A 14,162-nucleotide genomic window follows, 5' to 3' on the forward strand; every position below is an offset into this window, starting at 1 on the left:
GAGAGATCAGTTAATGACCAGGACAGACATCACATGTGACAATGTACTTATCTCAGAGCTAATAAACATTCTGCTTTACCACAAATACAACCCTCATCTTTCAGGGGGGCTAATCCTGCCCGTGGGTGGATTTGATAGATATCTGCATAGTTTGATGGAGTGTACAGGGGGGTGGGGGTATGAGGGATGGTTACTGTGCAGGAGGTGGGGGTATGAGGGATGGTTACTGTGCAGGGGGTGGGGGTATGAGGGATGGTTACTGTGCAGGGGGTGGGGGTATGAGGGATGGTTACTGTGCAGGAGGTGGGGGTATGAGGGATGGTTACTGTGCAGGGGGTGGGGGTATGAGGGATGGTTACAGTGCAGGGAGTGGGGGTATGAGGGATGGTTACTGTGCAGGAGGTGGGGGTATGAGGGATGGTTACAGTGCAGGGGGTGGGGGTATGAGGGATGGTTACTGTGCAGGGGGTGGGGGTATGAGGGATGGTTACAGTGCAGGGGGTGGGGGTATGAGGGATGGTTACTGTGCAGGGGGTGGGGGTATGAGGGATGGTTACAGTGCAGGGGGTGGGGGTATGAGGGATGGTTACTGTGCAGGGGGTGGGGGTATGAGGGATGGTTACTGTGCAGGGGGTGGGGGTATGAGGGATGGTTACTGTGCAGGAGGTGGGGGTATGAGGGATGGTTACTGTGCAGGGGGTGGGGGTATGAGGGATGGTTACTGTGCAGGAGGTGGGGGTATGAGGGATGGTTACTGTGCAGGGGGTGGGGGTATGAGGGATGGTTACTGTGCAGGGGGTGGGGGTATGAGGGATGGTTACAGTGCAGGGGGTGGGGGTATGAGGGATGGTTACTGTGCAGGGGGTGGGGGTATGAGGGATGGTTACTGTGCAGGAGGTGGGGGTATGAGGGATGGTTACTGTGCAGGAGGTGGGGGTATGAGGGATGGTTACTGTGCAGGAGGTGGGGGTATGAGGGATGGTTACTGTGCAGGGGGGTGGGGGTATGAGGGATGGTTACAGTGCAGGGGGTGGGGGTATGAGGGATGGTTACAGTGCAGGGGGTGGGGGTATGAGGGATGGTTACTGTGCAGGAGGTGGGGGTATGAGGGATGGTTACTGTGCAGGGGGTGGGGGTACGAGGGATGGTTACTGTGCAGGGGGTGGGGGTACGAGGGATGGTTACAGTGCAGGGGGTGGGGGTATGAGGGATGGTTACAGTGCAGGAGGTGGGGGTATGAGGGATGGTTACTGTGCAGGGGGTGGGGGTATGAGGGATGGTTACTGTGCAGGGGGTGGGGGTATGAGGGATGGTTACAGTGCAGGGGGTGGGGGTATGAGGGATGGTTACTGTGCAGGGGCGGGGGTTATGATGGATGGTTACAGTGCAGGGGGTGGGGGTATGAGGGATGGTTACTGTGCAGGAGGTGGGGGTATGAGGGATGGTTACTGTGCAGGGGGTGGGGGTATGAGGGATGGTTACAGTGCAGGGGGTGGGGGTATGAGGGATGGTTACTGTGCAGGGGGTGGGGGTATGAGGGATGGTTACAGTGCAGGGGGTGGGGGTATGAGGGATGGTTACTGAGCAGGGGGTTGGGGGTATGAGGGATGGTTACTGTGCAGGGGGTGGGGGTATGAGGGATGGTTACTGTGCAGGGGGTGGGTGTATGAGGGATGGTTACTGTGCATGGGGTTGGGGGTATGAGGGATGGTTACTGTGCATGGGGTTGGGGGTATGAGGGATGGTTACTGTGCATGGGGGTGGGGGTATGAGGGATGGTTACTGTGCAGGGGGTGGGGGTATGAGGGATGGTTACTGTGCATGGGGTGGGGGTATGAGGGATGGTTACTGTGCATGGGGTGGGGGTATGAGGGATGGTTACAGTGCAGGGGTTGGGGGTATGAGGGATGGTTACTGTGCAGGGGGTGAGTGTATGAGGGATGGTTACTGTGCATGGGGTGGGGGTATGAGGGATGGTTACAGTGCAGGGGTTGGGGGTATGAGGGATGGTTACTGTGCAGGGGGTGGGTGTATGAGGGATGGTTACTGTGCATGGGGTGGGGGTATGAGGGATGGTTACTGTGCATGGGGTGGGGGTATGAGGGATGGTTACTGTGCAGGGGGTTGGGGGTATGAGGGATTGTTACTGTGCATGGGGTGGGGGTATGAGGGATGGTTACTGTGCATGGGGGTGGGGGTATGAGGGATGGTTACTGTGCATGGGGCTGGGGGTATAAGAGATGGTTACTGTGCAGGGGCTGGGGGTATGAGGGATGGTTACTGTGCAGGGGCTGGGGGTATGAGGGATGGTTACTGTGCAGGGGGTGGGGGTATGAGGGATGGTTACTGAGCAGGGGGTTGGGGGTATGAGGGATTGTTACTGTGCATGGGGTGGGGGTATGAGGGATGGTTACTGTGCAGGGGTTGGGGGTATGAGGGATGGTTACTGTGCAGGGGTTGGGGGTATGAGGGATGGTTACTGTGCATGGGGCTGGGGGTATAAGAGATGGTTACTGTGCAGGGGCTGGGGGTATAAGAGATGGTTACTGTGCATGTGGGGTACAACGGATGCCCCCCATGGTGGGTGGCATCCATGGCTGTGGAAGGGTTGTTTCTGAAGACAATATTTACTTTGTGTGACTTGATACATTGCTGTATTCATAGTGTGTTGGATGCACTTACAGAGTTCATTAACCGTCCTGGAATTTCAATCCTGATTCTCCATAGAGATAACAGACAGCTCCCAAAATGCAAACAATGCATTTGTCATGTAGGATGAACACAGAAACACCACACACTCAGCAGATAAGTACAGGCTCATAGGATGATTTTGTGATTTACATAAAAAATGACACACCCCCACCCAGCATTGCCTTCTGGAAGCGGGGATCAAGGAGATTTAGGGTGTCACCCACCTTGCATGCTTACTTACTCATTCTCCGATTCCAAATGATCTCTCTCCAAGCTGCAAACAGCAAAACACAATCAGGGTTAGATACCAGCAGCAAGACATGTCCAAAAAGTGCCCCCTTCTACAAAGCTCAGGGAGCCATCAGAACATATTTTAATTCCCTGCTGATCATTACGTAAAGAGGTCGTATGAGGGGCCCATCTCTGCTTAGTACGTCATGCATCATGACAATAATCATTTTACCCATTCATTGTTCTCTTACCCTCTCCTGTCATCAGGCTCGTCTGACTTTGGGGGGTCATTTAGCAAGCCACAAATTTCACCCGCAAATAATGTTACTTCCTGTGTGACCTGCATCCCCAGGTGAGACTCCAGCTCCTCAGTAACCAGGCTCTCGTCGTCTTCATCATGGAGTTCTATCAAAAACAAGGGAGAAGGCAGAAGCACAAATCAGCCAGTCACGGAAAAAAGCTCTCTCCCCAGTGTGTGTGACTGCCCGTCAAGGGACAAGCTCTCTCCCTAGCATGGTGTAACGGTCACGGCAGATCACGGCCCGATCCCCAGCACGTGCAGTGTTCTTAGAAACGCCGGCCGCTGAGTTCCGGTTAAAATAGTAAACTTACCTGAGCCCACAACAAAGATGGCGCCAATGTGCATGTGACATCATGTCATAGACGCGCACGCACGTTTTGGGGTCAGAGGCCGGGTAACTCCACGGGATGGCTATCTGGGGTAATGCTGTTCATACGGTTTAAACTACCGAATGAACAGGCATCCGGTTAAATGATCGACTGTAGAAGCAAGGAGGCTGACGGCTCAGCGGTGTTCGCGCAAATAAGTTTCCGTTTCCAGTTCCATAGTTTGGGCGCTGAACACAGCTGGCCGTTCGGGACTTTAAAATGGCCGCCGCCACGTGTTCAGTAAACGAACAAAGGCCACCCAACATTTGTCAATTAAGCTGCGGTTAGCCGCAGCTTCTGGGAGGTAAATTGCCGACACACTCCCAATACAGGTGGTCCAGTCAATCAGTTGTTTGTTCGGTAGATTGAATCTACCGAACGCAAAGGCAGAAAGGCACGAACAAGCCTTTTCTGCAGGGGAAAATAAGGCTTTTTAACATGGGGCCATAGTCCAGAGGCAACAGGCGGGCAACCAGGCTTCTCCAATGCAATGTGGCGAGGGGAGGGTTTGTGTGTCCTAACTGGGAGTGTTTAACTGTATTATAATGTATTTGGTTGGCTGTGCCACAAAACCACGTGGGTGGTAACACTGTGTAACAACTTGCATATAAGACAATAAACCCTCAGACTGCTGAGTTCCTGTTTTACCCTCAACATAGAGCCTCGTCTCATGTGGAATGACATCAAGACAAAAGTCAACTTATATAAATACCCATCTCTATTATTACAGCCCCAATTCATGCATAAAATTCTAACTGTAGTATCCTTTCTAACCAATAGGGACATCTAACTTAACAACCAGGCTAATCGGATATAAATCATGAACAGTCTCATGCGAGCAACATACTGCCAAACGGGGAGGAATCCCCTGTATAGAATAACTGGTTAAACCTAATCATTCGTATGTTTAAAACTAATTTGACAAATTTAGTATAAAATGGCTTAAGGAAACAACCAAACGTATAGATTGTAGTGAAAAATGAAACGAATGGCTGCGTTCATGTATCTAAATAGGAAAGACGCATATAAAAGCGGTTATTAATCAAAAGAAAATTATGCCGAAAGCATCTGCAAGTAAACAAACGGCCAATCAAACGAACGTACGCAGAATTGTGAACGGACCCCTACCGCGACGGCGTGTAACAACTTGAGACAGTTGCCGTACGGTAAGGATCTTGACTTACGGTTTTAGAACCACTAGCCGTGCTGAGACCGAACTGCAAGGAAGCCGGAAGGAGGCCGTCGGTTACGACTGTTTGTAAGCGGTCAGGTAAGCAAAGAAACAGGAGCCAGGACCACGAGGGAAAGCAGGTAAGAAAACAAGATGGCGGTTTGACCAGAAGTAATCCTCTCAAACTCACCAGACCTTCAACGGTAAATGGGAGAGGATCGGCAGCCCTTTTAAAAGGAATTCAAGCCCTTCCCACAACTACAGGCCAAAGCCTTAAAATATATACACGCACACACAATATCCACTTATAATTTACTATTATTATATTAATCATACAAAATTTGTACTATGTTAGTAATATAGAATATTCATGGATATAATATCAATGAAGAAATGTCATATTATTACTAATGTTAGTGGAATATGTGTAATAGACTTATACGTGTAATCTTAACTACAGTTTCACACAAGAAAACCAGACACCAAATGACAGATAACACTAAGCAATTAATTTTACTTTCTAAAAAAAACTAATGAATCTTACAAAGTTGCATTGTAAGAAAAAGGTGAAATTAAGGTTAGGATGTGTCAATTCTAAAATTACAACCGGAAATGCAGACACTCAGACTAGGAAAACGCTTTGAAGATGACAGCTTCTGTATTGTATAGTAGCCATAAGAGATAACGAAAATGACATAAAACGCATCACAAAATGCAGTTAACCCATTATACAAAAAGGTAAATGGACCCCCTGCCAAGAATTTTCGGTGATGTAATTGCGCCACCTACTCACCAAAATCTAGTCAGTAGGGAAGACACACCCACAGCTCCTTATTGGTTCTATCAACTAGTGACGTGCAGATAATTTACCCCTTTAAAAAGTAAGGACAAAGGGAAGAGAGAGACACTCTAAGACACTCTGGGACGTACACATTCTGACTCTTGGACTGGATTCAAGGCTCCCACTTTGACTCTCAAATACTCTCTGGGACACACGTAACTCTTTATACTTTTCCAACTAACACAACTTCAGAACTTTTCTATTTCCATACAATTCTCTCATCATACTTGCAGTCAAATTTCCTGGAACATAGCTACACATATGATGTAATTATGCTGGTTTTATTTAATTAAATTAATTAAGCTGGTTTTATTTCATTAAATTAAATTAATTGCTTTTACTAAAAGGCAGTGTGTGTATGAGTGCAGTGTGTGTATGAGTGCAGTGTGTGTGTGTGTGTGTGTGTGTTGCAGAGCCTTGGTGGGGGGGGTGGACATTTTTATTATTTTTTTTATTATTATTTTAATAAATTTTATTTTGTTAAATTATTATTATTTTTGTAATTATTTTTTTTTTATTATTATTTATAATTGTATTAATTTTTTCGTCCCCCCTCCCTGCTTGACACATGGCAGGGGGGGGGCTCTCACTCCCTGGTGGTCCAGTGGCATTGGCAGTTCAGTGGAGGGGGCTGGCAGCGAGCGCTTACCTCTCCTGCAGCTCCTGTCAGCTCCCTTCTCCTCCGCGCCGATCCGGTCAGCTCCCAGTCTAAGTCTCGCGAGAGTCGCGGGGTCATAGTGCGGCTCTCGCGAGACTTACACTGGGAGCTGATAGGGGTGCTGACCGGACCAGCGCGGAGGAGAAGGGAGCTGACAGGAGCTGCAGGAGAGGTAAGTAATCGCACACAGCCCCTTGTCTGTATTATGGCAATGTAAATTGCCATAATACAGACATTGACTCGAGTATAAGTCGAGTTGGGGTTTTTCAGCACAAAAAATGTGCTGAAAAACTCGGCTTATACTCGAGAACATACGGTAATTTAGAAATAGTGAATCTTAATTAAGGAAGTTAAAATTCTGCAAACGTAAACCTGGTTAGAATTACTCTTATTGGATGGACATAGGAATGGTAAATGATCTGGTATGAGGAATATTGTATTTGTAAAAACTGCAATATAATAGGATATCTTGCCCATGAGGATTGTAGCCGGTGTGATTTGTCTGTCAACCAAAGTTTTTAATGCTTAACGCTGTGCTGCAGTGTTCTGTGAAGTTATTTCTAAGTGAAGTGTCCTGTCGTAAATCTTAAACTGTTGCTTTTAGCTGTCTATATTGTGTTAAACCACTGCCATATTGTATACTTATGTTATACCTAAATATTCACTGATTATTGTCACGTATGTTACAAATATTGTAAAGCGCTACGGAATCTGTTGGCGCTATATAAATGGCAATAATAATAATAATATATTATTTTATTATTATTGTCACAATAAATTATATTTTTGTGATTAATGTGTGGAATAAAAATCTTCTGGTGAAACTTCCTCTAGGAGCTAAGAGAATTAAAATAGTGGGTAATTCTCAGCTTCAAATAATTAATCGGGGAAACAGTGCCAAGATATTAATTTTTTATATAATAAAAATTATTAAATTAATTTTTCATAATTTTTATGAAAATATTAGTTTAATATTTATCACCACATAAATATCCTCACAAGATCTCCAACCACAGCCGGAGCTACCGGGAGTAGGGACAGTTACGGGACAAGCTCTCTCCCCCAGCGTGTGTAACTGCCAGTCACGGAACAAGCACTCTCCCCCCAGCGTGTGTAACTGCCAGTCACGGGACAAGCTCTCTCCCCCAGAGTGTGTAACTGCCAGTTACGGGACAAGCTCTCTCCCCCAGCGTGTGTAACTGCCAGTCACGGGACAAGCTCTCGAATATTAAAACGGACTTCGATTTCCGTCGAAGTGTTGAAGTTCCAGAGAAGGTAAGGTTCACCAGTGTTCGTGCCGTCGCGTGTCCGATTTGAGTTCCATGAACTCGACGGCAAAACACCGCTGACCGCGTTCGACTACACAAGATGGCCGCCACCACGTGTTCGACTATATGAACGGTGACCACCCAGCCGTTCGTCAATTAGCTTGCGGTTAACCACAGCTTCTGCTTCTGGGAGGTAAATGGGCTGCACACTCCACTTGTGTGGGGTCCGCTCAGGGGTGGGGGCCAGGGGGGAGGACATTAGGTACCCCCCCTCATTCTAATTTAGGGCCCCCACCCGCCGCTCGGCCGCGGGTGGAGGCTCGGGAGGGGGGACCCTTTTTAAAAAAAAATTTTTTTTAACAGTGAGCAGCCACAGGCTGCTCACTGTTTACTAGGCATGCCCCTACTCGCGGTATAGCGAGTAGGGGCATAATTTACTAATACTAAGTAATCTTTACTAAGTATAAGTAAATTTGTTTGAAAGACCAATTTAGGTCTTTCAGCCTTTTGGTAGATAACTCCCTAATACTGATGTGGAATTATTAAAAAAATCTTTATTGTACTTGTATTGAATTATTGTACTAACTCCATTTTAACTTTATACTGTGACTTCGTCCTCCATTTTGTCCTCCTAACCTGACTTCTTCAATCCTCCATTTTGTCCTCATGACTTAACTTGTTCATTTTAAAACTACATTACGTCACTGAACTTCTCAACCCAATTAATACAGTAGACAAAGACTGTGTTTCCTTCAAGGACAAGTACCAGGAGGTGCTGGCTACTCCTTAAGACTTGCTGGCTACTCCTTAGAGCTTGTAAGATAGTACAGTTTGAAGGCCACAGAACACAGTAGTAATGAAATGTTCTATTCATAAGAGACCTTGCACCTGGACATAAAGCCTGATATCATTGACCGTGTAAAATGACGCTTAGGACCCCCTTGTCCCCCACCCGTGTCCAGAATAATCCCACCTCTGATGGGTGGGCACGGGACTAACCTCTTAATTTTACTAACCAATAGGTAAGACACTAACTCCGTCACTTAACAATTAATCCAATTGATGATGTTTATTTGCTGATATTCTAATAATCAATGATGACGCAAAATGCCTCTTAAAAGGGCCTGCGCGCCCGCTTTTACTTCACTTGCCAATAAACTTTCTCGAAGTTATTTTAACCTGAACCTCGTGTGTCAGACTTAATTACTTCAGCGTATATACGCAATTTAATTTATTGATTTGGACAGGAACAGATAGACTTTGAACATTTTGGTTTACTTTCAAAAAGTACCATAACAACTTGGCGCCCAACGTGGGGCATCGGGCTATGTCCGGCCGGTGAGCCGTCCTAAGGAAGACAAGGGTGGACGGAGGAATCCAGGGGGAAGGAAGGGAGATTGATCACCTCCAGATACACGGTAGAGACTTCTGCAGAGCCACCGGTACGTTCCGGCCCCTTTGATTGACCCGTCCACGTGTCTGTGACTGCTTCCCGGGAGGACATCAAAGACAGGTAATATCTTGCCCGGTGTCTCGTTACTCACTTGTTTACCTGCATTTTAGTCTATCTGTTGCCTGGGTGTGTTTGAATTGTTTGCTTGTTTCCCCATTTTGAGATAAAGGGGGGGTGGACCTGCAGGGGTTTTGCCTGGGGTTCTGTCTTGCTTGTTTTCCCCTTTTTGGGATAAAGGGGGGTGGACCTGAGGGGATTTGCCTGGGTCTTCGGTTTGTCTGTTTATCTGTTTGTATTTTACCTCTTTTGGGATAAAGGGGGGTGGACCTGAGGGGATTTGCCTAGGTCTTCTGTTGCCTGTTTTACTCCTTTTAGGAACCACTGTGCTGTGGTTGTAGGGAAAAAGGGGGGTTGACCTGTGGATGTGTTCCTGGGGGTCATCTTTTCCTGTTTAACTCTTTTAGGAGCCTCGTGGCTGGGGCTGTAGGGAAAAAGAGGTGTGTTGGATCTGTGGAGATTGTGTAGACTCATAGTTTCCTGGGGATCCTTCTTGTGTCACTTTGATAGCCTAGCTAGCTTCTCTGTGCACGTTACTCTGCTTGCAGAGTGGTGGTACCCTCCAGCTTTGAGCGCTGAGCTGGAGCCATTCCAATTTTTATTTTGTGGTGTGTGAATTCGGGCAGGCATTGCTGTCTTCATCACCACGGAGTAGTGGGACTTATAAAGTGGGTCTTTATAGGGGCACTACAAGGGTGAGGGTAGCGCAGACACTACGAGTGGGCTGCTGTGACGAGGGAGGCATATGGATTTCGGACCGGTGTTAGCTGTTATCCTTGGCCGTTGGTAGTAAGATACTACGGGATTGAGGGAGGTGACTTTGGAGTAAGCACACGAGTAAAGGAAAGGAATTATTGTTGATTTCATTTGAATTGTGATGCATGCACTGTATTTCAACTGTATTGTTGTCTTGTTTGGTTAATAGGAGTCTCATGAACTCCTGTGTCTGTCTCTAAGGATTTTCCTTGCCTTTCATCTTTTCTGTACTTCCTATATTATTATACTATCCACTCCCATTCCTCTTGAAGGAGAAGTGATTGGTCACACACTTCTCACCTCGCTCCAATCCGTGTCTACCACCCCGGGTAGGCGGATTCAGTGACTAGTCTACGTTTTGGGAAGACGCACCTGAGAAAGTTTTACGGTTCTCGGGTGGCAGTCGAGCATTGTAGACGTTCTTGTTCCGTTTTCCTTCTCTCTCCCTATATCTAGGACGCTGGTATAGGGGTAAAGGGATTATGGGGCAGGATTTAAGCAAGCCCAATAAGGGCTGGTTAGCATGTGATTTGGTAGAAAACAGAGAGGGTGAGGAGATGGTTAAAGGTGTTGTAAAGATTGCAAAAGTATGTAAAATTACTGTACCAACGGGTGGAAGATTGCAACCAGAAAGTTGGCGTAAGTTACTGGCAGAAATGAAAGGCAAGCTTACAGATAATGGTTTATTAAAGACTGCTGAAGCATGGTACAGAGTAGCGAAGGCTATTCAGCTAGAAGGTTGGGTTGAGGAAGAAATAAATCACAAGGGTGTGAAATTGTTTGTGTATCATCAGAATTGCGTTGCTGGGGTCTACCCTCAGCCAGCGCCCCAAAGTGGCGCCCAGGGGACGTCTATCCCCAAGGTTCAGTCAGCAGTAGGTGATAGCCAGCTGACTATGTTCCCCGCTCCTAACACTCATCCCGCCACCTCCCCTGTTTGCCCGGTCCTGAATTCTGATGGATCTTTCTTTTCCCCCTCCCCGTCCCTAACATTCCCATCATCCTCGTCCATCCCTACGCTACCTGCTGTACCTCCCCCTAACATTTCATCTGCCATTCCTTCCCTACGCTCCCTCTCCGTTCATGACCCCCTCCCCTCCTCATCCGCCCAACTAACCACCTCTTCCACCCTCGCCCCGACTCCTCCCCCTCCCATCTCCACCCCAGTCCAATACCCCACCTCCTTCCCCTCCCCAGCCTGGCCCTACCCCTTCCCGTATCCCATGACTCTGCCCTATCCCGGATATCCACTACCCCTTCCCCAAGCCACTCCCCAGGTCCCGGTCATGCCCAGTCCGACACAGTCTGCCCCGGATGTGCCCTCTTCCAACATGGCCGCCGCTTCTTCCCTTAACCCTAATGTAGCACCTTCTCCGGCCACCAATATGGCGGCCCCCAGTTCGGCCCTGATGCCGGTAATCCCCGGTGACTACCTATCCCCAGGTTATGACTCACTAGCCACCCCTGCATCTGGGGCTCGTTCCCAACCACCGATCCTTTCACCTCATTCGGGCCCTGCACCACGCAAAAGAGCCAATATCATAGAATTCGATGATGACGAGATGGACAGGGTGTCCCATGTCTCATCGGAGCTTGCCGCGGGAGCCCCAACTCACCGTTCTATCGATGACCCTTTTGGCCACAAGGGTCGGGGAGAACAGGCCCCTTCTAAATATGTTGCCTTTAACCCCACTCAAGCTAGCGCATTAATGAAATCGCTCCCCGACCCAGAAAAACAGCCTATGCCTTTTTACCGAGGGATAGTTCAAATTCAAAAGACTTATTCCGCCGCATGGCGTGATCTACTCAGCATTTGTGCTATTAAAGCAGGGGATGCCTATTGGCCAAGTATGGCCCGTCACCTCAGTACAGATCTGCTTTCCAGTGATGTTGATTACCCCTCCGGGGTAACCTTTTGCACCCAATTAAGAGAATGGGCTAAGGACAAACTTGCAGATCAGGCTGCTGGCCTTACTGATGTTGTTCAAGAAAAAGGAGAATCAGTGGAAAAGTTTCATGCAAGACTGTATCAAATGTTCACAGATTTGGGGTTTGATCTTACTGACAAAATTCATTCACAAATGCTGTCAGGTGCGTTTGTCCAAGGCGTTAAAGACTCTATACGCAAGGGAATTATTGCTGCACGCCCTGAATATAAGGTTGTACCCCTGGATACCCTGCTTTTAGTCGCTAGGGGCCTAGAATCTGCCCAGACCCCCAAAAGGCCAAGCTCTGCTCCTCTTATGGTATCACGCAGTATCCCTGTTTCCAGGGGCACCAGACCAGAGGATAGCTTCTGCTTTAATTGCAAAGCTAAAGGTCATTTTAAAAGTGATTGCCCGGAACCCAAAAGAGAGATAAGAAAGCCATCCAGACCTGCCCCGGTCACTAAGACCGAAAAAGGGGTCCCAATAGTTGAGGAACCCGATGAATAGGAAACTGGCAAGCCTGTGTCTGTAACCCCTGTAATGGCAGTGTCTACAGGGGATAAGGGGGGGCCACTTGCCACAGTGACTTTGCCCATTGAAGGCCACCCCACCACATTTCTAGTTGACACAGGTGCAGCCCGTAGTGTTCTACGAGAACAAGACTTGCCAGACCCATCTTTTCTGTCAAATATTGATGTCTCTTGTGTTGGAGTGGATGGCCAACCGAGACATAGCCCTCTAACAACTCCACTACGAGTTGGTTCTAGCCTGCTCGCTCGCTTTGTAGTATCCTCCACATGCCCAATTAACCTGTTAGGTGCTGATGTTCTCTCACGCCTGCAAGCATCCATCACCTTTACCCCGGATGGGCAGGTAGAAATGTTTACACCTCTGTCTGTATCAGACACTTCAGCCCTATGCTCTTTGCCTCTGATGCTGCATTTAGAAAAGCCCCGTGAGGAGACAGCAGAATTAAGGTCCAATTTCCCAGAGGAATTAAAAACACAGGTGCCCGCAAAGTTATGGTCCTCAGGCCCAGAGGACATAGGTCACCTAAATGTTCCCCCTGTGGTGGTAAAGCTTATTTCAGGAGCTAAATTACCAAGAAAACCACAATATCCATTAAAACCAGCACAGTCTGCTGCAATTTCTGTCCACATTAAGGCACTCTTGGAGAAGGGTGCCCTTGTCAAATGTAAATCTGAATGCAACACCCCGTTATTTCCTGTGAAAAAGAAAACTCCGAAGGGTGAGCCAGAGAAGTACAGGATGGTTCAGGATCTCCGTGCTGTTAATGAAGCTACAGTCCTGGACACCCCTCTTGTACCAAATCCTCATACTCTGCTCTCTGGAGTCCCACCATCTGCAAAATTCTTCACAGTTATTGACCTAGCAAATGCTTTTTTCAGTGTCCCACTGGACCCATCCTGCCAATATCTGTTTGCTTTCACTCATGAGATGCAACAGTATACCTGGACTGTCATGCCCCAAGGGGCACAAAATTCACCAAGTCAATTTGCAAAGGCCATGGCCACCATCCTTGACCCATGGCAAGCCGAGCACCCAGAAGTTGTTCTGCTTCAGTATGTGGATGATTTGCTGCTCTGTGGAGATGACATACCCACTACCGAAGAGTGCTCAATTAGTCTGCTTTGTTATTTGGCAGAACAAGGATGCAAAGCTTCGCTCATCAAGCTACAGTTCTGCCAACCTTCAGTAATTTTCCTTGGACACTGCCTATCTCAAGGTACCAGACATCTTACTCGGGACCGGGTAAGAGCTGTGCTGGATATTCCGCCTCCAAGGACTTCTAAGTCTCTTCATGCCTTCCTAGGCCTCATTTCCTACTGCAGAGCATGGATCCCAGAAGCCTCTCTGCTCATGCAACCTCTCTATGACGCACTTAAGTCTGACCCTTTCTGTTTAACTAAAGAAGCTATGGACAATTTTAATGCTCTCAAACGAGCCATTGCTTCTGCTCCTGCCTTGGGCCTCCCTGACTACTCCAAAACTTTCAAATTGTTTGTCTCTGAAAGACAAGGCCACGCAACAGGAGTGCTCACCCAAACTAATGACTTAAGAGGCCGCCAGAGGCCTATTGGATATTTCTCATGTCAACTGGACATTGTGGCCAGAGGGACTCCTTCCTGTCTCAGGGCTGTTTTTGCTGCGAGAGAACTCATAGAGAAGACCTCAGACCTGGTCCTTGGCCACCCTCTGGTTGTTTTGGCCCCTCATGACATCTCTGCCATCATCAACCAAGTCCAGCTCAAGCACGTGTCTCCAGCCAGACACCTGCGCTTACAGTGTCATCTTCTTTTGCCTGACAACATTTCCATCCAAAGATGTCAGGTGCTTAATCCGTCCACTCTTCTTCCACTCCCTGAGGGGGGTATCTACTATGGATTTATCACGGATGAAACCTACATTCACCTGCTC

At 47.8% G+C, this 14,162-nt stretch overlaps 1 protein-coding gene across 7 annotated transcripts in view; it reads right to left on the reverse strand.

The window, feature by feature from the left end:
* Positions 1-14,162, reverse strand: part of CNGB1 (cyclic nucleotide gated channel subunit beta 1) — a 173,790-nt gene that overhangs the window by 91,500 nt on the left and 68,128 nt on the right. For all 7 annotated transcript variants that reach the window (XR_010086103.1, XM_063437397.1, XM_063437399.1 and 4 more), the window contains 2 exons: positions 3,174-3,327; positions 2,933-2,965 (listed from right to left, as the gene is read on the reverse strand). Coding sequence is in view for 6 of the 7 variants with exons in the window: in XM_063437397.1 (XP_063293467.1) it covers positions 2,933-2,965; positions 3,174-3,327 (187 nt within the window). In the remaining variant the exon portion in view is untranslated. The remainder of the gene's footprint in view (positions 1-2,932; positions 2,966-3,173; positions 3,328-14,162) is intronic.

Source organism: Pelobates fuscus, chromosome 12 (assembly GCF_036172605.1).
Source record: "Pelobates fuscus isolate aPelFus1 chromosome 12, aPelFus1.pri, whole genome shotgun sequence".
NCBI lineage: Eukaryota > Metazoa > Chordata > Amphibia > Anura > Pelobatidae > Pelobates > Pelobates fuscus.